At 57.3% G+C, this 23,393-nt stretch overlaps 9 protein-coding genes across 10 annotated transcripts; 4 read left to right on the top strand and 5 right to left on the bottom strand.

Annotated features, from left to right (window-relative positions):
- Positions 1 to 468: 468 nt before the first annotated feature.
- IUM83_06182 (uncharacterized protein) lies at positions 469 to 955 on the bottom strand (the record flags this gene model as incomplete). Its single annotated transcript, XM_067930366.1, has 2 exons — positions 469 to 478; positions 537 to 955. The coding sequence occupies 2 exons, from the start codon at positions 953 to 955 to the stop codon at positions 469 to 471; spliced, it is 429 nt and encodes a 142-aa protein (XP_067782683.1).
- A 215-nt stretch (positions 956 to 1,170) lies between these two features.
- IUM83_06181 (uncharacterized protein) lies at positions 1,171 to 2,504 on the top strand (the record flags this gene model as incomplete). The annotated part of the gene is made up of 8 exons (XM_067930365.1): positions 1,171 to 1,281; positions 1,362 to 1,416; positions 1,488 to 1,513; positions 1,596 to 1,689; positions 1,766 to 1,824; positions 1,901 to 2,029; positions 2,113 to 2,169; positions 2,253 to 2,504. 8 exons carry the CDS (start codon positions 1,171 to 1,173, stop codon positions 2,502 to 2,504), a joined length of 783 nt encoding a protein of 260 aa, XP_067782680.1.
- Positions 2,505 to 2,723: 219 nt separating this feature from the next.
- IUM83_06180 (Lysosomal beta glucosidase) lies at positions 2,724 to 4,739 on the bottom strand (the record flags this gene model as incomplete). The annotated part of the gene is made up of 1 exon (XM_067930364.1): positions 2,724 to 4,739. One exon carries the CDS (start codon positions 4,737 to 4,739, stop codon positions 2,724 to 2,726), a length of 2,016 nt encoding a protein of 671 aa, XP_067782681.1.
- Positions 4,740 to 6,234: 1,495 nt separating this feature from the next.
- IUM83_06179 lies at positions 6,235 to 7,874 on the top strand (the record flags this gene model as incomplete). 2 transcript variants are annotated; one of them, XM_067930362.1, is made up of 2 exons in its annotated part: positions 6,235 to 7,661; positions 7,871 to 7,874. In XM_067930362.1, 2 exons carry the CDS (start codon positions 6,235 to 6,237, stop codon positions 7,872 to 7,874), a joined length of 1,431 nt encoding a protein of 476 aa, XP_067782623.1. The 2 variants fall into 2 exon arrangements, with proteins under 2 accessions (XP_067782623.1, XP_067782622.1); XM_067930363.1 differs by lacking the exon at positions 7,871 to 7,874 and having other exon boundaries at positions 6,235 to 7,677.
- A 149-nt stretch (positions 7,875 to 8,023) lies between these two features.
- On the bottom strand, positions 8,024 to 10,310 carry IUM83_06178 (poly polymerase catalytic domain containing protein; the record flags this gene model as incomplete). Its single annotated transcript, XM_067930361.1, has 10 exons — positions 8,024 to 8,332; positions 8,418 to 8,483; positions 8,552 to 8,659; positions 8,739 to 8,853; positions 8,924 to 9,407; positions 9,478 to 9,550; positions 9,618 to 9,727; positions 9,809 to 10,035; positions 10,113 to 10,177; positions 10,245 to 10,310. The coding sequence occupies 10 exons, from the start codon at positions 10,308 to 10,310 to the stop codon at positions 8,024 to 8,026; spliced, it is 1,623 nt and encodes a 540-aa protein (XP_067782833.1).
- Positions 10,311 to 10,539: 229 nt separating this feature from the next.
- On the bottom strand, positions 10,540 to 12,997 carry IUM83_06177 (poly polymerase catalytic domain containing protein; the record flags this gene model as incomplete). The annotated part of the gene is made up of 12 exons (XM_067930360.1): positions 10,540 to 10,696; positions 10,802 to 10,956; positions 11,018 to 11,083; positions 11,153 to 11,260; positions 11,333 to 11,459; positions 11,521 to 12,016; positions 12,083 to 12,155; positions 12,227 to 12,336; positions 12,413 to 12,548; positions 12,623 to 12,716; positions 12,792 to 12,856; positions 12,926 to 12,997. 12 exons carry the CDS (start codon positions 12,995 to 12,997, stop codon positions 10,540 to 10,542), a joined length of 1,659 nt encoding a protein of 552 aa, XP_067782619.1.
- A 182-nt stretch (positions 12,998 to 13,179) lies between these two features.
- On the bottom strand, positions 13,180 to 15,475 carry IUM83_06176 (poly polymerase catalytic domain containing protein; the record flags this gene model as incomplete). The annotated part of the gene is made up of 10 exons (XM_067930359.1): positions 13,180 to 13,488; positions 13,565 to 13,630; positions 13,701 to 13,808; positions 13,891 to 14,005; positions 14,078 to 14,558; positions 14,633 to 14,705; positions 14,792 to 14,901; positions 14,984 to 15,210; positions 15,280 to 15,344; positions 15,410 to 15,475. The coding sequence occupies 10 exons, from the start codon at positions 15,473 to 15,475 to the stop codon at positions 13,180 to 13,182; spliced, it is 1,620 nt and encodes a 539-aa protein (XP_067782618.1).
- A 369-nt stretch (positions 15,476 to 15,844) lies between these two features.
- Positions 15,845 to 18,078, top strand: IUM83_06175 (Sperm-tail PG-rich repeat; the record flags this gene model as incomplete). The annotated part of the gene is made up of 8 exons (XM_067930358.1): positions 15,845 to 16,239; positions 16,307 to 16,864; positions 16,945 to 17,152; positions 17,216 to 17,458; positions 17,540 to 17,635; positions 17,707 to 17,784; positions 17,859 to 17,900; positions 17,977 to 18,078. 8 exons carry the CDS (start codon positions 15,845 to 15,847, stop codon positions 18,076 to 18,078), a joined length of 1,722 nt encoding a protein of 573 aa, XP_067782617.1.
- Positions 18,079 to 18,224: 146 nt separating this feature from the next.
- On the top strand, positions 18,225 to 22,041 carry IUM83_06174 (Cyclin, N-terminal; the record flags this gene model as incomplete). The annotated part of the gene is made up of 8 exons (XM_067930357.1): positions 18,225 to 18,713; positions 19,020 to 19,232; positions 19,311 to 19,959; positions 20,030 to 20,075; positions 20,146 to 20,294; positions 20,361 to 20,501; positions 21,777 to 21,815; positions 21,986 to 22,041. 8 exons carry the CDS (start codon positions 18,225 to 18,227, stop codon positions 22,039 to 22,041), a joined length of 1,782 nt encoding a protein of 593 aa, XP_067782831.1.
- Between the last annotated feature and the right edge of the window lie 1,352 nt (positions 22,042 to 23,393).

The following is a 23,393-nucleotide window of genomic DNA, read 5'->3' as shown; positions in this document are numbered from 1 at the left end:
CGCAATCCAAAAGCTCGACAGCACCCAGGACAACAGTTCGCAGCATGAAAAACAAATCGTCCACAACAGCGCACCCATGTTTGACGTCAACGCCACCACACCGAAATACACGCTCAACATCACACATTGCTGATTGCAGCAAGCTCAGCTGGAATATTACCCACACCTTCCGAGCGAGTCCTTGACCACAGCAGAGATTTTGAGCGATTCCAGCCTGAACAAGAGGCCAGCACGTGTCTCGGGGTTGGCCCCCCGTGTGCTGGCCCACATCCGTCGTCCCTCCTCTAGGAAGCGGGGGGTTCGCTTCAGTGAACCCTGTGATCGAAGCAACCGCTCGACGGGCCACCGCTGCGATAAACTGCGGGGTCTTCTGGTGACCCAACTCGTTTGTCGCTGCGCTGCGTTCAGATCTCTCGCACTGCTGAGCTTCGCGCAGCTTAGACGCAAAAACGTCGCGAAACTCCGCAGTCAGTGTCGCCTTTAGATCCGCGCAGTGCAAGACGCGGTGAGACGTCGGGACAGAGCTGTGGACGCACTCTCCAGTCGGCAAAAAGTGCAGCGTGCGCTCCCAGCCGTCGACGAACAGCACCTCCAGCTTCACCACAGCGGCGCTCACCACAGTCCGTTGGATAGCGCAGCCGTACTTCGGCAGCCACGGGTCGAGCCACACGTCCCCTCTCTTGTGTCTCCCACCGGGAGACGCCAACACCCCATGGCAAGCGCCCCGCAAGACGTCCACTTCGTGCGAAGCGAAGGAGCCCACGGGGACGACTCGGTCGTCCGCCAGAGGGTCCTTGCGACCGCACAGATGGCCGTCCACATCCACGCCCTCCAGACTCCCCACGAATGCGGCAAAGCGCTCGGCCAGAGCCTTGCACGTGGCTACGTCCTGGGCGACGCTGGGGGCCTTGTGCTTGAAGCGAAACACTGCGTTGAGCAGCTCCTCGTCCGTCATTGGAGTGTGGGAATGAGCTCTCTTGGGTCGTCACACAGTGGGGGCGAGACCTGTCCATCGTGGTCAAGTGACGTAGCGTCAACGTACAGTTAAACGGCAAGTTGAAGTGAGCCGGTCGCAGCCAATCACAACTCCGCTCTCAAATCCAAACCGCTCTCCAAGCGGATGATCATTCTCCCCAAGTGACTGTCCCATCTGAGCCACACGTGGTCGCCATGATGCTCGCTCGCCGCTGCGCCGCCGCCCTCCGGGGCGTGGGCTGCCAGAGCGTGCGCTGGATGGGCCGCGGCCCCACCATCCAGGGCAAGAAAAACGCCACGGACGCGGTGCGCAGCGGAAAATAATAAAAAAAAATCTGCCGCGGCTCACGCATTATTTATCTATTTATTTGTTGTTTGTACTGCAGAAACGCACGGCGACCAATGCCAAGCTGGCGCGGGAGATCATGGTCATCTCCAAGTGTGAGGGGCTGCGATTAAGGGGTGGGTTGGGGCGTTTTAGTCGCTAAAGCGCAGGTTTTGTGTGTGCTCAGCGGTGGGAGGAGACGTGAACAACGTGGTGCGTGGCGTCTAATTAGTGAGGGCTCTTGCTGGAGGCGGGTTCTTACTGTGCTGCTTGATGCGGTTTTGTGTCGGTGCAGCGGCTTGTGGCGGCGGTGAACAAGGCCAAGGCCGCCAACATGCCCAAGGACAAGATCGAGGCGGCCATCAAGCGCGGGGTGGAGGGCAAAGACGGTAGAATCGTGCTAGGTAGTGCTGGGCTTGGATTCTCCGTTTCACTGATGGAAGGCTGGACGGTGGTTATGTATAGGCAGCAATGCGGAGGCGGTGTTGTACGAGGCCTCGGGTCCTGCCGGCAGTGCGCTCATGGTGAACTGAGGCGTGGCTTGGGTTTCGGCTGCGAGTACTGTCGCTGATGGCGCCTTCTTTTATCGTTGATGCTTAGATTGAGACGCTGACGGACAACAAGCGCCGGACGGCCCCTGCGCTACGTCACATCTTGGGCAAGTACAATGGCGCTCTTGGCACCAACGGCTCGGTGGCCTGGATGTTCGAGCGCAAGGGCTACCTCGAGGTGCGGACTTCAGTAGCTTCAAGCGAGGCTTGGCATGAATACTACAACTAGTGCTAATCGGTGTTGTGCGCTTGGATCCGCAGATTGAATTGCCTGAGGAGAAGCCCGAGATCGACGAGGACTCGCTCATGGAGATTGCGGTACGGTGCCGAAACTCCTTGTCGTGTGACTGTAGTCTTGGTTTTGACCGTTGCTGCTGTGCTGTCGTTCGCAATACGCCTAGCTGGAGGCTGGGGCGGACGATGTGGAGATGCGCGAGGGCTTGGCTCAAGTTACATGCGACCCCAGCGAGCTGGCTGCTGTGCGCAAGGGCTTCACGGAGGCCGGGCTGGAGCCGGCCATCTCTGAGCTAATCTACAACCCAAAGGAGTTCCTGGACCTGGAGGGCGAGCAGCGTGAGACCTTTGACAAGCTCATCGACGCGCTCAACGAGGACGAGGACGTGAACCAGATCCACCACAACGTCAACGAGTGATTTTTGTTGCACTGTTGCTCGTAGAAACCTGGCCGTCCATGCCAGTGCGTGTAGCTCCTCGGACGTCGAAAGGAATACAAAAACCAATGATTCTCAATTACGTGCGGCGAAGCAAGCGGAAGCGATGCACGTCAGTGCTATCGTCCCGCCTTGCTCTCCTCCAAATAGATACACTACTTACTACCCTGTCGGGTGCCTCCTTTTATCTTATTCCAGCTATCACAGATCGGAGAACGACATTCGCGTGTCGTGAGAGAACGTCATCGGGTCACCTCTGTTCCCATCGCTAGCTGTGCCAAGAGCTGGCGGTGAGGGGGATTCGAAGCCATGCACCATAGCCTCCATGCCCTGTCCCATCGGGAACCCAGCAACGACGTCCTCGGCGTGAACAACGTCACGCTTGCTCACCAGTTGCACAGCATCCACAATCTCATCCGGGCTGTCGTAGCCGTCGTCCTCATCCTCCGACTCGACCTCAAACTCTCGGCACTGCACTTCCGGGTTAAAGCGGACGTGTCGGCCGAGAGCTCGCCGCTTCTTCTTCTTCTTCAGCTCATTTTGCGCTGCGAGGGACATGTACTCGTCCCTGAACTCGAGCGGAACGCGGTTGCGCGCCTCACGGATTTTCTGTGCAAGGTCCGCCGCCTTCTGCTCCTCCGCCGTCAAACGTGCATGCCGCGCAGCGCGCTTGCGGTTCACCAGGCCGCTGGTGCCTGATCGCCGAGAGAGCTGTCCTTTGAATCCACCCACAAACTCCGCCACGCTGGTTGCGCCTGATGACACTCGAACACGGCCGGCGAAGTCAGGCGAATCCACATCGGGAAAGTCGTCGTCCACTGTAGCCGCTGCTGCCTCGTCTTCGACATGAGCCTGCTCGTCGTCTTCAAATTCATCCGACTTCGAACTGATCAAATCCACATCACGCACGTTCTGGAACGACCGACACAGCGGGTTGTCGTCTTCGTCGTACGCGTCGAATGCCAGCGGCGGCGCTGGCAAGTCCTTCTTCGGCTGCAGTCGAGGCAGCTTTGATGTCGTGGTCGCTGCAGCTCCTGAACTTGTCGAGCTAGACGCACTGGAAGAGTTGCCGCTGCTGCTACTTTCACTGCTCCCAGTGGAGCCGGCCTGCAGGCCTGCGTTCGCTTGATGAGCAGTCTGCATGCCGGCCGAGTCCAGCAGCCTCGTCACCGGCTGATCCTGCTCTTCGGTCTCCTGCCGCGCATTGATCTGCACCGCCGGTATCTCCCAGCTCGAATCTCCGCGGCTCCGGTCCACCTTCTCCGGGTCCAGCATCGGGAACTCGTTGTCGATGTGCTGGTGCGCGTCTGCGCGCTCCTGCTCCAGCACGGCGTTGAGGTCGCTGGACGAGCCCTTCTTGTCCTTCTTCTTGCCGATGTGTAAGCCCTTGAAGCCGAGCAGCGGCTTGGAGCCCTTCTTGGCGTCGATGTCGTTCTGCTCGCTGAAGCCCTTGGGCGACGTGGCGCCGGCGGGGGCCTCGCCGCCCACGAAGTCCGAGCGCCGCGTGGGCTGCTGCAGCTGCTGCTGTTGCTGCTGCTGTTGCTGTTGCTGGCGCCAGCCGCCGGACTGCAGGAAGTCCAGGTCGGAGCGCCTGCCGCGCGAGCTCGCGCCCACGCCCGCCTGGTGGGGCGCGGGCTTGAGGAAGATCTGGCCGATGGTCGAGTTCTCGAAGTACCTGGAGCCGTCGGACGCGGCCACGTAGGGCGTGCCGTCCGCCGCCGTGCGCACCACGTACGTCACGTTGGGCTGCGGCGGCGTCGTGTCCACGAAGTTGTTGAGCGCCGTGGTCTTGCCGCTCATGACCTCGGTCAGCACGCTCGAGAGCGACGACACGGCGGCGGAGGAGGAGGAGGCGCCGGGCAGCGCCGGCCGGCACTCGTCGCGGTCCTGCGCGTCGTCGCTCGCGGCCTTGGCGCGGCGGCGCGCCAGCGCGTGGCGTCTGGAGAAGGACAGCGCGTACGTGGTCTGCGCCGGCTTGACGAAGCGCCGGCGCGAGCGCGCGCGCGTGGGCGGGCTGGGGAAGCCGTCCACGGGGTCCAGCTCGCGCACGTCGTCGTCGTCGGCGTCCTCGTCCTCCTCCTCGAGCTCGCCGTCCTCCTCCAGGCCCTCCTTGTCCGTGTCGCCGCTGCCCAGCGGGCTGCGCGGGCCGGCGCGCGCGTGCTCCTCGCGCCGGCGCTCGGCGTCGTGCATCCGCGGGTTCATCGCCAGCATGCGCATGGCGGCGGCGGCCTCTACTGCGCTCTCCTACGCTCTCCTGTCTAGCCTCGAGCTGCTGCTGGCCGCTGCCCGTTTGCTGTTTGCGATGTGGTCGCGCCCGATTTGGCTGAGGGCGGCGGCGGCTAGCGCGACCGACTGACGCGGAGTCTGGCGAGCCGGCGGCAGACGGGCACGCGAGTGCGCGCTATCTCTGCGCGCTAATTCGGGGTGAGTGTGTCCCGTTTCTGCGCTCGAGGGGGCAGTTGGCGGACGCCGCGCGCCTTTAGAGCAGTACGCGGCTTGCCAGCCAGCGCCCACTGCGCTCGCCGCTGCGCCGATGACTCCACTGGCTGTCGAGTGCCAGGCGCCGAGCAGTGCGCTGCGGCAGCGCAGTGCAGCGCTTCGCGGATCTCCACTCGCTTGAAGAAAAAGGGGCGAGGTCAGAGCCGCGGCGCCGTGGTGCCATCGTACGGGCAGCAGGCCAAACCTCAAGCTGCCCGAGTCGACGCGGCCGCGTTTAGTAGACCGCTGTACTGCACGCGCGCACTTCAACCTGCGCGGGGTGTCGGAGCTCTATGCACTGCTGCCTCAAGTCAGCGTGGCGCAGCGCTCCGCTTTCGAGGCGCGCAGCTCACGCTCCTGGGGTGGATCCGGTGTAAAGGCCGACGTTCGGTCCGTCCATCGGCAGAGATCGGGAAAGGCTGCGCCGCGTGTTATGAGGCAAGCCACCCACTTCCGCACCGCAATCGTCCAAGTCGAGCACTTGGCGGGGGTTGGCGGCAGCGACGGTGGCAGTGCGCGACGGCGTGCCGCCGACAAAACTGTCACCGAGGACGACAGTGCAGCCGAGTGATTGACGCACTTCAACCTCGTTGCTCGAAAGCGCGGCCAGCGTGGCAGCAGTCCCGGTTATGCATCCGTTTAACTCGGAGTTTGTATGTGGATATACGAAAAACCAGTCTCGTGTGTGTAAATGACGGTCTCTCTCCCCTCTCAAATCCGCTACCGACTTGGACGGGCTTCAGCTTGAAGTGGAAGAGCACGTCCGGACTCCGGACTTCGGACTCCGAATCGGAGGACGTCAGGAATTCCGGGCGTCGTGCAGAATGTGCGAGTGTCGGCCACAAGTCCTCAGTCGGGCGATCGTCAATTGTCCCGCTCCAGACGTGCGTCTACAGTCTGCCGGCGTCAAGTCATCCCCATTCGCCACCTGGCCACGATGACCGTCCCCACGTCGGTGGTCGCGTCAAATATCCGGCGAACATGAGGTTGCAGTGTTCTACTTAGCTGATCGATCGGTGTCCAGCTGCAGGCGCGCCATGCCGTCGAGCGCACATGGTGCGTGCCAAGACTTTTGCGGTCGCTGGTCAACTTCGACTTCGACGTCGCAATCATTTGCATCCACTCTCTATTTCCCTCCAATAGCACGCGGCCTTCTTTTCGTCCAATCCGGCGCCGCGCGCGAATCCGACCCAGCGCAGCCCACTCGACCTCACCGACACTCGCTTGCTTGGCCATGAGCGCTCCTCCGCCGCCGTCCGCGGGCGGCGCGCCCGTCGCCAAGGAGCCCACGCAGCCGCAGCCGCCGCGCAACGGCGAGGACGCGCGCGTGGACGTGGTGGGCCAGGAGCTGATCCGCTGGCTGGAGGCCAACGGCGCCGACACGCGCAAGCTGGCGCTGCAGGAGTACGCGCCCGAGGTGCGCGGCGTGCACAGCCGCAAGGTGCTGGCGCCCGGCGAGCGCATCCTGGTGGTGCCCAAGAAGTGCCTGATCACGGTGGAGATGGGCAAGCAGACCGACATCGGGCGCAAGCTGCTGGCGCGCGGCGTGGACTTCGTGGCGCCCAAGCACATCTTCCTCATGATGTTCCTGCTCACGGACATGGAGCGCGCCGACGCGTCCTTCTTCCGCAACTACTACGGCACGCTGCCCTCCACGCTCAGCAACATGCCCATCTTCTGGTCCGACGAGGAGCTCGGCTGGCTCAAGGGCTCGTACATCATCCAGCAGATCCAGGAGCGCAAGGCCGCCATCCGCAAGGACTACGACGTCATCTGCAGGCTCGACCCGGCCTTCGCGCGCTTCTCGCTCGAGCGCTTCAGCTGGGCGCGCATGATCGTGTGCAGCCGCAACTTCGGGCTCACCATCGACGGCGTCAAGACGGCCGCGCTCGTGCCCTTCGCCGACATGCTCAACCACTACCGCCCGCGCGAGACCAGCTGGACCTTCGACCAGAGCATCGACGCCTTCACCATCACGTCACTCGGCACCATCGGCACGGGCGCGCAGGTCTACGACTCGTACGGCAAGAAGTGCAACCACCGCTTCCTGCTCAACTACGGCTTCGCCGTCGAGGACAACACGGAGGAGGACGGCCGCAACCCGAACGAGGTGCTCATCGACTTCCAGCTCTCCCCCGCGGACGGACAGCTATTCTACGACAAGCGCGCGTACCTGCACGAGAGCGGCATCTACACCATGGACGCGCGGCTCAGCTGCTCGCACTCGGACGCCAACACGCGCGAGGGCTTCAGCTTCGCGCGCCTCATTGTGGCGGCCGAGGACGAGTTCTCCACCATGAAGATGAAGAGCCCCGCGCACTCGTCGCCGCCCATCTCCTTTGACAACGAGATCCGCGCGCTGCAGTACCTGCGCAACCTCATGACCCACCAGCTCAGCCTCTACGACACGACCATCGAGGAGGACAACGAGCTGCTGGCCTCAAAGCAGTACCCGCTGTTCTCGAACCGCATCCAGGCACTGTTCTTCATCCGGGGTGAGAAGCAGGTGTGCAGGTACTTCCAGGAACTAGCAGACAAGGTCATCCCGCTCTTCAGCCTGCCGCTGGCCGAGTGCCGCGAGGAGCTGCAGCGCAGCTTTGACGGGGACGGCGACATCGACCGCTACGCGCAAGACGTGATTGCCTATTTAGTGACGCAGGTGTACCGCGAGAGCTAGTGGGGGAAAGGATCCAAAATCTCGCTCACTCTCACGATGCTTTGTATTTTTGCGGGCCAAGCGCGCAGTTGTGGTTCACACTTTTTGGTAGCGGCGGTAAGAGATCGCTCACTCAACTGGCTCGACTCGGGCGTAGGCGATAGTAGTGTCCTGGAGCTATCGAAGCAGTCGGCGATGCACATTAGGGATAAAGTTAGAAGACAGGACAACATCGATATGGACTGCTACTGTGTCTCGCTCGCAAAGCATGTCTTGTTAAATGGTTTTTATGTCTATCGTCCAGACAAGCATCAATCTACTTAATTTTGGGAGTATTAGCTAGTATTAACATTGTCGGGTGGTCGAGTTACCAGCCGAAGCCCAAGTTGTGGAGATTCAGGGCCACGAGGTAGCGAAGCTGGACTTGCTCGCGGCGATACACGATGAACTCGCTGTACAGCAAGTGCTGGTTGCCAGCCACAGGTTTCAACGTTCCCGCTGGAACCACCACGCCGTCCGACAGCGTCTCGAACTCGTCTTCCGCTGGCGCCATCCGACCAAGACCGTGCGTGCTATCGCAACCACGCTGGTTCTTCACTGTTTTGTAGTCCAGATATTCGCCGTCCGGTGTCTTGTACTGCGTTCCCAAAGCGACATCAGCGAGTAGAAGTATCGCCTGGAGGACAAGAAACAGAAACAATATTTTCGAGTGAACTCTTGGGTTTCAGACCTAAAGTAACTTTGTAGGAACGTGGACTCACAATCGGGTTTTGTGTTGACGCGCAGCAGTAGTTCGCCGATTTCGCCAAGGCATCAGCGAAGTACAGCTAAAAGGTATGCGCAAAACCAATATTAGAGCTTCTCAAAACGCAACGCCAGCATGTGTAGTGCTTACCCCTTTGCCAAAGTAGTAACCATTCACTGGTGCCTCGGGTGGAGCAATACGTAGCCCTTGCGATAGGATACCAACAAAGTTTGACAGTCGGGAGCCGTGCCACAGCAGCTAGATTCGCCAAACCACTTCATAATCAGTACCTCGAGCGTCTTTGTAAAAAAACTCAATTCCTACACGCGTGGCGTACCTTGTGATTGTCGAGCGATCCGAGGACGTCCTTATGGCTCTCTTCATCCGGACGTTCAATCTTGAGAATCGTATTGATATCCAGCTTCCTCCCGCCGTTCGTCTTCTCGATGAACCTACCAAGACAACCAAACAAAAATGTTAGCAAACGAGCAGGATACCACTCGAGTGCTGGCATCATCGCACTTTTCGATGATCTTGTACTCCTTGCCGCTCTTGTCCATAGGCTCCATATCCGTATTCAGCATTCCGTATTGAAGATCGAGCGGGTGGATCGCTGCTGGACCCCTCGGCTTCTCAGCCTCCTGCTTTTGCAGCGTCTGGGAGATTTCCAGGTTGGACAGCACTTCCAGCAGTTCGAGCTTCAGCTTCAGATCTTCTATAGTCGCGATGACCGGTGGTAGCGAACGACCGAAATCATGCGGGATAAGCGAGTAGAACTCACTCGACAGGGTTTGTAGATCCTTGCGGTAGCTGGCCACGCTTTTGGTGTTGGTTGCTGCTGGCGCCTTCGCTTTCGCTTTGGCCTGTCGCCTCCCCTTCCCGCCGGCTTTCGTCGTCTTCTCGGGGGCAGTAGGGGCTTTGGTGAGTCCTTCCAGTTCTTCTAGGGTGGTCGAAATGCGCTGCAGGATGTCGTAACCCTGGGAGATCTGCGCCTTCGACAGTTTGCCTGCAAAAACAATGGAAATACGTTCATTAGAGCACAGGGCAGCTTCGTGGCGGTTGACGATCTCACTTACCGAGCGGAAAGCGCTTCAAGTCGACATTCAAGCTGGCCATCTCCCGTGTCACTACATCCGGATCGCAGATTAGCTGGCATTGTACAGATAAAACATCATTAGATCTGAAATATAGCAGACACCTTCGCAGCCTGTTTTACCTGCACGATGTTCTGCACCTCCTGCGGAAGCTTAGAGGGCACTAGCCCCTTCTCCTCCACCTTCTCAGCAGCAACATCATCGGCGGTGTCCGGTTCTCCGTCATCCAGCTCTGTCATGATTCAGCATTCAACGCATCAAAGTAAGCACTCTTGGGATACGATACCCCCACACAAAACTACCCCAAGCGTACCGACGAGGAAGTATTTGCCTTTCTTGCGCGCGAATGGCTTCGTGAGCGGCCATTGATTCCCGCTCTTGGACTGGAACGCCTTGTTGAAGGATGCCTCAGCCGCGTCCGCGCTGGAGTACGACTCGACCTTCGACTGCGGCGTCTTGGCGCCCACGCGTCCCCACTTGCGGAAGACCACGAACCGCCCGCAGTCGACGATGAGCTGTCCCGTGTAGAACTTGTTGTTGCTGCAGATAACGTCAAGTTTGTCCTACGTGAGCAACCTCACACGTTATCGAATAAGATTTAAATCTGCGTGTCTCACCCGTAGGTGCCGTAGGAGATGTCTGTCAGGTTGAGCATGAAACTCCAGCGCACGCCGTTCGCGTCCTGCACCATTCAACTAGTGTTAGAATTCTTCGATCTCAATAACATCAGTGCTGGAGTTGCAGCGTACGCGGTAGATTTCGGCCCTAGGGCTGCAGTAGCTCTGCGGGTCGACGAGGGAGGCAGTTGACGTCATGGTGCGAATTGAAAAGTGAGTGCGCTGAGGAGCAACGAGGATGATACATGACACTCCATCGAGGGACCATCACTCATGAACTTCAACTGATGATCCGCTTTAGTGACGATTTGGACTGTGAGCATCATTCGCATTCGCTAATCGCAACTCTGAGCTGCACAGTTTTTGTCCATGCTTTATTGTGTCCACAAGCGACCAAAACTGTCCTCTATGCCTCAGATGCACCCATCTATTCCTCGTCCTCCTCTTCGTAGAGAAAATCGAGGTTGACCAGGTAGCGCAGCTTCACTTGCTCCTGGCGATACACAATGAACTCGTTGTACAGCAGCGACCCGTTGCCATCCGACGGCATGAATTCGCCAATGGGGACCACCACGCCATCGCCCCTACACGCATTGCATCAAACAAAACAAATTTAAAATTCATTAGCACTCGGGCATTCAATGTCGAGAGCAAAAAGCATCACCGAATGAGGAAGAACTATAACGTACATGGTCTCGTAGTCCTCCTCGGGAGCAGCCATGCGGCCGACACCGTGAGTGCTGTCGCATCCCTTGGTTTTCTTCAGGCTGCTGTACGTCAGGTCTTCTGCTTCTTCCGCCTTGTACGGGGTTCCCAGGGCCACTTCGGCAAGAATCAAAACGCCCTGGTATACCAAACGATCGTAAGGCTCCTGTGCGATACATCATTTAAACAAATGTTTGCACCTTCGGGTTTTGAGGCGTCGTCCAGCAGTAGTTTGCTGACTTGGACACGGAGTCAGCAAAGTAGATCTACGAGTCCGGGAAGCAACAGTGAGCCCACGAAAAATCTGCGACTTGAACGAATGAGAGTATACGTACTCCTTTGCCGAACATGTATCCGTTGTTGGGCGCCTCGGGCGGAGCCACGCGAAGTCCTTTGAATAGAATACCGGCAACGTTTGAAAGTCGCGACCCGTGCCACAACAGCTGCGTACAATGAAATGACCAATTGTGAGCTCATGCGCATAACTTAACCGCAGTTGAGAATGTAGGACGAACCTTGTGGTTATCCACAGATTGGAAAAAGTCTTCGAACTTCTCTTCATCCGGCCGAGCAATCTTGAGAACGGATTTGATGCGCAACTTATACTGCACGTGGGTTGGAGCGTGTGTAGTTTCCACGTATCTGCAACAGTTCAATGTCAGCATCAGCACAACCAACGCAATTGACTCTCATGGCGCCGTACCTTTCGATGATCTTATACTCGTCGGTCGTCTCAGGCAGAGGCTCCATCTTCACATTGAGCAGGTTGTACTGGGCATCCAGGGAGTTCAACTTCGGTTCGTCGTCGCCGGACTTCTTCTTCGCGTTCCGCTTCTTCTCCGCTTGCAACTTCTGTGAGGTCTCGATATTTGCCAACACTTCAAGCAAGTCAATCTTCAGTTTTACCTCGTCCATGGAATCAATCGGTGGGGGTAAGTTTCGGCCGAAATCATGTGGGATCAACGTGTAGAAATCACTCGAAAGTGTCTTCAAGCTGCTCTTTAGGCGCCGAATTTGAGCGGCATTCGGGTTAGCCGTTCGCTTCACACGAGTGGACCGGCGAGTTCCAGTTCGTTTCGGGGTCGGATCCGCCTTTTTGTCCGAGACAACCTTGCTTAGCCCCTCAATCTCCCTCAGGGCTTCAGAGAGCTGCTGTAGCAAAGCGTATCCCTGAGAGATTTGGGCTTTCGAAAGCTTGCCTGGTAGAGACGCGATTGAGTGTCAGTTCAAACCGAGCTACCAGGCATTGCCATATCACCACGAACCTAACGGAAGCCGCTTCAAGTCAAGGTTCATGTTTGCCACTTCTCGTGCAATCAAGTCGGCATCACAGATTAGCTGAAGACGCAGAAAGTCAGAGCGTTTATCCACCTCGTGCTCGCCACCACCAAAACCCTCACAAAACGTACCTTCATTACGTCCTGAACAGTCTCGTGCAGACCAGACAGCACCTCTTCTTCCTGCTCGCCTACGCTCATGCCCTCGTCCGCCTCCTCTTCCGGCACCTCATCATCAAGCTCTGAAAAGCCATCAAGATTGTATCCACGTCAATAAATAACAAGTTCAACGCACAACCATCTAGTCCATCAACCCACCAACGAGCACGTATTTGCCCTCCACCCTCTCGAAAGGCCCCTTCAGCGGCCACTCGTTGCCGCTCTTGTCCAGGAACTTCTTGGTGAATGAGGCCTGTGCCTTCTCCAGCGACGAATTGTAGCGCTCCAGCGCTCGCTGCTCAAGTGGCAAGAAGATGAATTGTCACCCACCTGATAGAACTTTCCGTGGCAACTACTAGCCCCGCCCACCTGCGGGTTCTTGGCGCCGACACGTCCCCACTTGCGGAAGACCATGAACGAGTCCCCGTCCTGGATCAGCTGCACCATGTAGAATTTGTTGTTGCTGCGTCACCAGCTACCGCTTAGTAGTTGCTACAGGGCCATTGCACTGCCCTCCAATCGCTAGCTGGGTACACACCCGTAGGTTCCAAAGGAGATGTTGGTGTAGTTGAGCATGAAGCTCCAGGCGACGCCATCGGCGTCCTGCGCGAGCAGCACAAGCAACGGTTAGCCACGCGGAATTGGGGCGAGTGGCCTGAGACGGATCATCACCTGGTAAAGCTCTGCGGAGCTCGCGCAGCCGCTGAGCGGGTCCACGCGCTTCGCTGCAGTCGGACGAGCCATCGCAATTGAGCTCCCGCCAATTTGCATGTCAACGGACGCAGTGTTGGTTGGTTGAAATAGATATTGACCAATTAATCGTGAGGACGAGTGTAGCCATATCAATGCACATGGCTACACTTGCGTCCTACTTGAAGCTGACCTCATAAGATAGTTGTTGTGGCTGTGTTTTGTAGTCTTGGTTTCTACCAGGCGTACGCCACGTTCTGGAGATCCAGGGCCACGAGGTAGCGAAGCTGGACTTGTTCGCGGCGATACACAATGAATTCGTTGTACAGCAAGTGCTGCTTGCCAGCGACGGGCTTCAGCGTACCCGCCGGAACCACTACGCCGTCCGGCAGCGTCTCGAACTCATCTTCCGCTGGCGCCATCCGACCCAGACCGTGCGTGCTGTCGCATCCGTGCTGGTCCTTGACCATACTGTAGTCCAGGAATTCCCCGTTTGGTGTCATGTATGGCGTTCCCAAAGCGACATCAGCGAGTAGAAGTATCGCCTGAAAAAAAAACATTGGTCGGAGTTAGACTCGCAGATAATAGTTGTGCAAATAATTACCACCAAGGTGGACTCACAGTCGGGTTTCGAGTCGTCGCGCAGCAATAGTTCGCGGATTTCGCCAAGGCATCTGCGAAGTAAAGCTTAACATGCACAGTGTTAGCGCTATAGCACTCATCAAACCATCCAAGTAGTGCATCGCTTAGCGCATACCCCCTTGCCGAATTGATATCCATTCCTGGGAGCCTCGGGCGGAGCAATACGTAGTCCTTGCGCTAAGATACCAACAAAGTTCGACAGTCGGGAGCCATGCCACAGCAGCTACAATCGCCAAGCCACCGCACAACCAGCATGTCAAACGTCCTTGTAAAAAATTAATATTTATACAAGAAGCACGGTGTACCATGTGATTGTCGAGCGATCCGAGGACGACCTTGTGGCTCTCTTCATCTGGGCGCCCAATCTTCAGAATCGTGTTAATCCTGAGCTTGCTTCCACCGTTTGTCTTCGTGATAAACCTACCACGACAAACAAACAAACAAATCAGTAAACCAGCAGTACATCGCTCGTAGTTTTTGCCATCACCACACTTTTCGATGATCTTGTACTCCTTGCCGCTCTTGTCCAGAGGATCCATGTTCGTGTTCAGCATGCCGTAGTGAAGGTCGAGCGGGTGGATCTCCGGCCCCTTCGGCTTCTCAGCCTCTTGCTTCTGCAACATCTGGGAGATCTCCAAGTTCGACAGCACCTCCAGCAGTTCAAGCTTCAACTTGAGATCCGCCATATTGGCGATGACCGGCGGTAGCGAGCGACCGAAATCATGCGGAATTAGCGAGTAAAACTCGCTCGATAGAGACTTAAGCGCATCATGACAGCCGGCTACGCTGGCGTTGGTGGCTGCCACAGCCCCCTTGGCCTTGGCTTTCGCCTTTAGTCTTCCCTTCCCGCCGGCTTTCGTCCTTTTTGCCGGCGCAGGAGGAGTTTTCGTGAGTTCTTCGAGTTCTTCCAGGGTGGTCGATATGCGTTGCAGAATGTCGTAGCCCTGCGAGATCTGCGCCTTCGACAATTTGCCTGTAAAATAAAACACATGTGTCAACACCATACAAAGGCCTGGAAAACAACTCCAACGGCCATTGAGAGCTCACCGAGTGGGAAGCGATTCAAATCGACGTTCAGGCTGACCATTTCGCGCTTCACCACCTCTGGATCACAGATGAGCTGTCGTAGCATTATAAACCAACAAACAATTAATCTTCTGAAACCATTAACTAATCGGTTGCAAGTGCCCTCCCTCCCTCCTCTACCTGGACGATGTTCTGCACGTCCTGCGGTAGCTTGGAGGCCACCTCCTCCTCCTCCTGCTCAGCCTTCGCCTCACCGGCACCAGCTGCTTCTGGCTCTCCGTTGTCCAGCTCTGCCACGCAGCATAGTCACATCACATCACATCACTTGGGCCAACCGCCCGCTAACGACCGCGGCAGACACGGGAGGCTTACCGACGAGGAAGTACTTGCCCTTCTTGCGCTCGAAGGGCTGCGCGAGCGGCCATTTGTTGCCGCTCTTGGCCCGGAAGACCTTCTGGAAGGCCTTCTCGGCCGCCTCGATGGAGCTGAAGAGCTCCATCTTGGACTGCGGCGCCTTGGCGCCGACGCGGCCCCACTTGCGGAAGACCACGAAGCCGCCGCGGTCCACGATGAGCTGCCCCATGTAGAACTTGTTGTTGCTGCGCATCAGACGTCAAACGTTAGGCTCTCCACCACTCTACCACTCAGTGCAGGCCGCCCCGTCTCACCCGTAGGTACCGTAGGAGATGTCCGTCAGGTTGAGCATGAAGCTCCAGCGCACGCCGTCTGCGTCCTGCGAGGCAGCAGAAGCATCGATCAGTCTATGCACACCTGCAGATGGCCTGGCCTGAGCCGTACGCGGTAGAGCTCGGCGTTGCCGCTGCAGCGGCTCTGCGGGTCCACCATCGTGGCGGTTGACGCCATGGCAAGTGAGGAGTGAATTGGAGAATGACGCGGGGAAAGTTCGATACGCGGCACTCGAGCGAGGGATCAACACTCGTCAACTTCAACTTGGATGCCCACTTTAGTGACGGCGAGTCACTTGGAGTTTGTATGCCGCGATGCCAACTTCAATCACTGCAACTTCCGCGGTCTAGTCGCTACTCGCTACCTTTCGCTGTCACACATTGCTTCATATCGCCACACTGAGACTAAAACATAGGCACTCGACTCCGGGCTAATTCCAACTTGATTTCAGCTTGGCTCGACTGGGCTACTATTTATACGCAGTGACTTGGCCTGGTTTGAGGCCCCTTGTTGATACGCGGGCATCCATCGACGAAGGTGGGCGCCATGGCGTGGGTGAACCGCACAACGCGTGACAACTGCCCCGGCGGGCTGCGGGTCAAGGCGAGCACGTCTGTGAGTCTTGGCCCCGGGTGCTACGAAACGTCTCCTTCTCGCAAGGTGCGGCCGAATGCGACTGGTTTCGGCTCGGGCGAGAAGCTCATTCGCGGGGCCAATGCCGGCTCCACCAAAGGCTTGACGATGATCACGCCGGGCCCCGGTTCGTACGCTACGAACAACCAAACGAGCTGGGACTCGCCCACGAAGAGCAAGGCGCCAGCCACGTCGATCTTCCAGTCCAAGTCCCAGCGGCTCGGCGAGGTCAAGCTCCGCCGCGGATTCAGCACCCCAGGCCCAGGAGCATACTCCAAGGAAGACCCGTTCGCACAAAAATCGAAAGCGTACGCGTTGGTTCCGCTACCGGTATGAGCTGCGGGAACTAATCATCGCTTAAATTTTGTCTGATAGGCACTCGAGTCTCGGAAACCCGCTAGTGAGGACACCCCCGTCGAATAACAAGATTAGGTGGACAAGGCTTCCCACTGCTCCGTCGATTCCTACTGTTTCGCAAAGTTTTGGCTACGAGCAGGGGGCCTATGGCAAGCTGGTTCGCCACGAGCCCGCCAAAGTCGGCCACACGGGTTGTGGGAGCGATACCCTCGGACCGGGCGAGTACGAGCCGATGAGAGGCTTGAAAAACATGAACAAGACCCGTACAACAGATTTCTCAAAGGGCAAAGTGACTCGATTCATTGAAAATGAAGTACGATCAAAAGCAGAGGTGCCCGGTCCAGGCGAGTACAAAAACACTGGGGACACCACAATACCTAAAGATCCCGCACGGGTCAATGCGGTGTTCAAGTCCGCTTTGACCCGGGAACAAGCTGCGCCAACCGCCACGACAAAGAATGTACCAGGCCCAGGGGCCTACCATCCAAATCAAATTCACGGGTTTGCGTCCGAGACGAAACCCGAGCATCTTCAATTCTTCGGTAGCACGTCCAATAGGTTCGAGGGATCGCAGCGGTAAGCACGAGCTTTTTTTATTCATGCGATAGCTTTGCAAGTGTCAGCTGACCACCTGTCACGAATTTCCCTCTGGCTAGTGAGGCATTCGTTCCTGGCCCTGGTGCATACTATTATCCACCCTCAGGCAACAGCCAGCAGCAGCCACGTTCAGTTCCTAGCAGAAAAAAAGCACCGTTTAGCTCCAAGAAGGAGCGCTTTGAAGAGCTGAAAGACAGAGATCAGTGTCTCGCGGCACCAGGGTCGTATGAAATCCCGTCAGCAGTATCCGAAGTCCTAAACAAAGTGGTAAGCTTTTGGTTTCACCGCGATGAGGGTGTCGTCACTTTCACTCACGTGTCCTCCACGCAGACAAGTCGAGTAACCAACTTTGGCAGCACCACAAGACGCTTCGACACTATTTCGTCGGGCGTACGTGAGAGTATTGAGTCGCAGCTAGAACGTGATATGAAGACACAGGAATCGGAGCGGCGACAACAAGGGCAGGGCTCCAAGAAACGGCAACAGCCCAAGGCGTCGTCAATGTTCGCGTCGTCAACGAATCGGCCGCACCAAATCGAAAAGGCTACAGGACCGTCACCAGGCGACTACGAGGTTTGCACGCATGGATTCGAAAACTCTTTAATCCAGGCTATCGATTGCTGACATCGTGTTTTCTGTACTGGCGCTTTCCAGATCCAACGCTCGTGGAACGCGTCGGGAGCACAAGGCGCGTTCAAGTCCGGCATCGACCGAATGAAAGACAAACCAAGTCCAACCGTGTTCGTCCCGGTGAGTCCGCACTCCATTCGAATGCTGTCACGGATAGTTTTTCCTCATTGCCATTGCTGCTTGGAAAACAGGGACCGGGATCGTACTCGACGCAGCGTTTAGAACAGAAGCCTCTTCACAAAGCCCGACCGAACGTATTCTACGCCACGGTGCGCGACGTCACAACAACATTGGTTCCACCTAGATATTGTGGACTCACCCGTTGTCGTTTGCTTCGATCTAGGAACCTCGATTCAAGGACCAACGAGCGAAGGCGCCAGTGCTGGTACGACAGGCTGGCTCGACATTTTTTTCCTCTACCGCAGTCTACTAACGAGTATCTTTTGCACTTGCATTTGCAGGGCCCCGGTCAATACAACACGGAGACGGTCGAGTCGGACTGGAACCGCCCCACACACAACATCTCGATCGCCACGGAGATGGAGCTGGCCATGATGCAATGACCAGCAACAAGCCAAATCGTAAAAAAAATGTAGCCATCTCCTTCGAAGTAAATAAACTTTTTCGAAACGGAAATCCATATGATCCCGCTTAAGTCCGAGTTTCGGCCGAGTGTTTGGACCTCCAAAGGCGAAAGAAGGGAAGCTCCATGGGGGACAATGGTCGCGCTCGACCGCCGTCTCCGGGCGGCAAGGCCCGCGCCGCGGGGGCCGCGCGCGCCGACCCGCGCACGCCAGTAGACGCGTCTGCGTCCGGCGCGTCCTCCGAGCCGCGCGCCGCCGCCAACGGCGCCCCACAAGAGTCAGAAGAGGCCTCGAGCGCCGACGCGTCCGACCGGCAGCGGCCGCCGCGGCCCGAGAAGGCGCGCAAGCCCGCGGCCCCGCCGCCCAGCGCGCCGCCCAAGCGCCGCAAGAGCGGCGGCAGCACGCCGCTGCAGACGCCGCCCGAGGCGCCCGCGCCCGCGCCGGAGCGGCCGCTGCTGTCCGAGTCGCAGTGGGAGAAGGAGATCGCGGGCTTCGGCACGGTGCTCAACGACGTGCTGCACTGCGTGACCAACCGCGACCTGGTGGCGCGCACGGCCGAGTACATGGCCTCGTTCCCGCAGCACGCGCTGCGCTTCCAGATCAAGATGAAGCAGGTACCAGAGACTAAATCCACGCCGCCTTCCGTTAATTCGCCGCCGCCTCGCCACTAAAACGCCGCCCAGTGCCCCCGCCCCCTCTCACTGTAAAGGAGTGGAGTGCATACTATTTATTTATTTATTTATTTACTACGGTATCTACTCGCTGAGGCCGGCGGTGCAGTGGTGGCGGCGCGCCTAATAGAAAGACCTCAGTAGTCGAGTCCTGCCTGCGTTCTGTTGTTGTTGTCTGAGCTGCGGGAGCGGTAACGTACTAACGCTTGCCTTTGTGTCTTGTCTTGTCGTGTCGTGTCTTGACTGCAGCGAGCGTACGCGGAGGGCGCGCGCGGGTTCCAGGCCAAGCTCATGCTGTTCTACGTGCTGCACGAGTTTCTCAAGTCCTTCGAGGGCGAGCGGCTGCTGCAGGTGCAGCGCGAGTGGTTCCAGACCGTCGACGAGGTGCTCAACGCCTGCGCGAGGGAGATCCGCTACGGAGACAAGCGCAACTCGGAGGAGAACCGGAAGCGCGTCTTCAAGGTGATCTGAAGGATGCTAGACGTGTTGAAAGTGGCTGGACATTCTGGACTAATTTCGTCACCCTGCTCTGTGCTACAGACGCTTGCTCGGTGGGAAGAACTGAAGCTGTATCCGAGGAAAATCAAGGCCTGGAAGGGACTCGTCATGGGAGAATGCAAGCCTCGAAGGGCCCCGGTGCCGTTGCCGCGCGGCGAGACGGAACGACAAGCTGAAGCTCCTGACCAGCTTCAGCAGTTCGAGCTACCACCGCCAAGCACGCCTCAGCTGCAACTGGACCGGTCCAACTGCCCCCTGGTTTTCGAACGCCAGAACTTTGACAGCAAACCGGAGGAGAAGCAGCACTGGCGCTACACGGCGATAGCCTTCATCGACATCTTGTCGCGGTGTCTCGGGCTGAGCAGCGATATCGCGCTTACTGCGTGCATTTTCTTCCATCGCGTGTTTGACCGCGGCATTTACGCAAGGGAGCGGTACAAATTCGCAGCAGCCTGCCTCTTCCTTTCGGCCAAGGCTTCCAGCAAGCGCATGAAGCTATTGCGGATGGTGCGGATTATGTACGACATTTTGGAAACCCCGCTGTTTGCTGGTGACGAGGAGTTGCTCGAGATCGAGCGCCTGCAACTACTATTCTACGAGATGGAGGTCTTGCAGGGCATCAACTTCGAGCTCACCACAGAGATGCCCTTCTATTATTTGCGTCGTGTGCTGGAGAAGATGCCGGAAAAGTGTACGTACTTGCGAAGCTGCTATTCGAAACGAGGGTATCCTGGCAGTGTTTACATTATTTGTGATTCCAGTTCGTGACGCCATTAACGACGATGCGCAAACTGTCCTCGAAGAATTGTACGTAATGGCTGAAGCACTCTCTCGGCCTGATGTAATTATATATCTAACAGTGTTATGCATCCTGTAGGTTCTTTTTGCCAATGTGTGTGGATATCTCCCCGCAGCTACTCGGAGAAGCAGCCGCTTATATCGCAACTTGGAACAAGGGCAAGGACTTCAAGTTTAAATGGTGCAGTCCCAGCCCTGAGGGTCACATCTTCAACGAGCGAACAGCAAGTACGTACTCATGGTTTGAACGAAACCATACTTTTGCTCACAGGAGCATTTTGTGTGCTTTTGCAGAGGATGCCCTTCGAAGTTACAGGTCACTACAGCGGTGGAAGAAAAGTCAACAAGCGGAATTTGATGCCCTAGTCAAGTCATCAAGTTCATTTGAAGGCGACGAAACTGCCAAACTCAAGGAGGCTTTTAAGCCTCAGCTTGGTGGGCTACGTCTTGACCCCTCGGGCATCCTAAATGAGGCCGAGTTTACTAAGAAGACAGAGGAGGACTCCAAGGAATGGATTAAAACCGGCAAAACTAACGGCGGCGGATATCGATCAAATGGTCAAAAATCTTCTAGGCGCGATGATCGAAGCTCTGATTCTACTTCGTCGCGAAGATACCGAGATGATGAACCGCGAATCAAGGAGGAGATCCGGTATCAAGTTAGCGACCAAGATAATGACTATCGTCACTCTGATGACCGAGCTCGAGACCGTGATCGCTACCGGGAACAAAGTCGTAGCCGTAGTCGAAGCCGCAGTGAATACGAACGGGACGACAATCGGCCACGGAGTGGAGATCGTCGTGATCGAGACAGATATGACTATGACGACTATGATGACCGTGATCGGTATCGTGAAAGCAGCAGACGTGATGACAAGTACAGCTCGCGCGACAAATATTCGAGCTACGACAGAGATGACCGGGAATATGACAGAGATGACCGGAGCTACGACCGAGATGACCGAGGCTACGACCGAAATGATCGGGTCTATGACCGAGACGACCGAGGCTATGACCGACGCGATACCCGAGACCTCGATTACCGGCGCGATCCTTCGTATTTCGACCGTCGTGAGCGTAAATCTGATCGCGACAGCGGGAATGGTCATCGTGATCACGACAGTCGCAGCAACAGCCGCAGTAGGAGCCGGTCGCGGAGCCCACGGCAATCCTCGAGGAGCAGCAGGAAACGCAAACGAAACTATAGCAGCCGAGGGCGTTCGGACAGTCGGAGCCGCAGCTCTAGCCGAAGTCACAGCCGAGACCGTAGTCAGTACTATTATCGAAGCGAAGACCCCTCTCCATCGTCGTCTTCGAGAAGTGCGCGCACAAACAAAGGAAGCAAGTACGAAACCGGTCGTACGGGCCGGCGGGATGCAGAGCGGCCACGCATTAAGCAGGAGCGCAGCGCGGCCTAGTGTGCTTGCAACTGGGTGACCGTGGCATGTGGTGGGTGAGCTGAAATGCATGTGAACTGCTAGGAGGTGTAGTTCCGTTGAGTAAAAGTTCTCTGCTGACTTTCATATCCATAGACTAACCACTTCTATGTGTGTACGTTGTTTGGACTGTAGAGTCACTAGTTCATTCACCGAAATCGCGTAGCGGAGAGCGTGTTTTCGAGAGACAAGCTGCGAGTTAGCCTCTGCTCGGGTGAGCAGATTTGGCTGGTGTTCAAAGTCATCTTCCTGCTCGTGCGAGACCTGTAAACAGCAAAACGACAGAAACAGCGAGCGCTCCTGATTGCAGCTGGTAGGCAGAGTGGGCGAGTCGGAGCGACTATACATTTTGCATGGATTGCTTTGATAAGAGGGAGGCGACCTCGCTTCTTGCTTTTGCATTGTGTGTTTGGCGTTCTCGCGCGTCGTGCTGTGCTGCCGTCTCACATGCGTTCTGTGTTTGTGGCTTGCGTTGGCTTGCAGATTCTGCGAGTCTGGCATCGAGCAAGCCCGTGGGACAAGTGCAACATGGGAAGTGATACCGAGCGAGCGAGGCAGTAAAAGGTGAAGAAGAGTGAGTACAAGTACGATAGATGGTGTCAAGGAATGTGGCAAACGAATTGAATAGTTGTCTGAGGACTGCTTCAAGGTGGAGAGGACCCTGATGCACATCAAATATGGAGCGCTAACACCAGGCCGCACCGCTGGTGGATATGAATTGCTGGTCGACGGAGTCGCGTGCGAGCTGCTCAGTGGCGGTAGTACGAGCCCGAGGTGGAGCTCCAGCTCCAGTCCGAGCCCACCGGCCTGCCGACAGCGCAGGCGATGCGAGGAGCTACTTTGCCGCACACGGCGTGGAGGATGATGTTCCACTCGGGCGTGTTCTCGCTCGGCTGCGGGTAGTTGGGGTCGTACCACTCGCCCATGACCTTCTTGTCGCCGTCCAGCTCAAAGAGCCCGAGCTTGCCGGCCAGGTCGCCCTTCTCGCAGACCAGCGGGTTCTTGCCGTACGCGTCCGGGTTGCAGTTGTACAGCGGCGACTTGAGCTGGCACTCTGGCGTGCCGGCGAACTCGGAGTCGGGGCTGCACGCCTTGAGCGGGTCGTAGTGGTTGCCCGTGATGGGGAGCGCGCACTTCTCGAACGACTCGGAGTCGTAGTCGTTCGGCCACTTGACGTGGATGTGCCACTTGTACTGCGTCACCTCCGCCGTGCAGTTGCCGTTGAAGGCCATGATCTCGCTCTGGTCCACGTCGCTGAAGTCGAGGTCGGCTTTGATCACCGCGAAGGTTGAGAAGGGCCCGGCGTACTGCACGTTGATGGTGCCGCTCACGCCCGCCGAGTACTCGGGGTCGAACTTGTAGGCGAAAGCCGGCAGCGCGCTGTAGTCGCCGTAGTAGCTGCTACCTTCGTCGTAGTAGTTGCTACCTTGGACGTAGTAGTTGCTGCTCTCGTCAGTGTAGTAGCTGCTACCTTCACTGTAGTAGCTGCTACCGTCGTCGTAGTAGCTGCTACCTTCGTCGTAGTAGTTGCTGCCCTCGTCGGCGTAGTAGCTGCTGCCTTGATCGTCGTAGTTGTCCGAGGTGTACTCGTCGGCTTGGGCACCGAGCGCAAAGGCCGCGAGCGCGCAGGCAGCGAGGGTCTTGGAGCTTAGCATCGTCGGGTCAGGAGGCCGCTAAGTGTTGTTGGTGGAGCTTGGCAGATCGGGGAATGAGCTGACGGTCGCAGTGAGCAGCGCCCAAGGGAGGGCTCGAGGTAAGACATTCGCGCTCTGGTTCGACTTCGTCAGGATCGCGTGCCGCTTCGCCGTTCGCCTGAGTTGGCTTGGCTGTGAATCAGGAGCAAGCAGTTGAAGTGCCCTTGACCACACAAGGCGAACCTGTTGTTAAACCG

Source organism: Phytophthora cinnamomi (genome assembly GCF_018691715.1).
Source record: "Phytophthora cinnamomi strain GKB4 chromosome Unknown Contig104, whole genome shotgun sequence".
Classification (NCBI taxonomy): domain Eukaryota; phylum Oomycota; class Peronosporomycetes; order Peronosporales; family Peronosporaceae; genus Phytophthora; species Phytophthora cinnamomi.
This window is presented reverse-complemented; position numbering and strand designations above follow the sequence as displayed.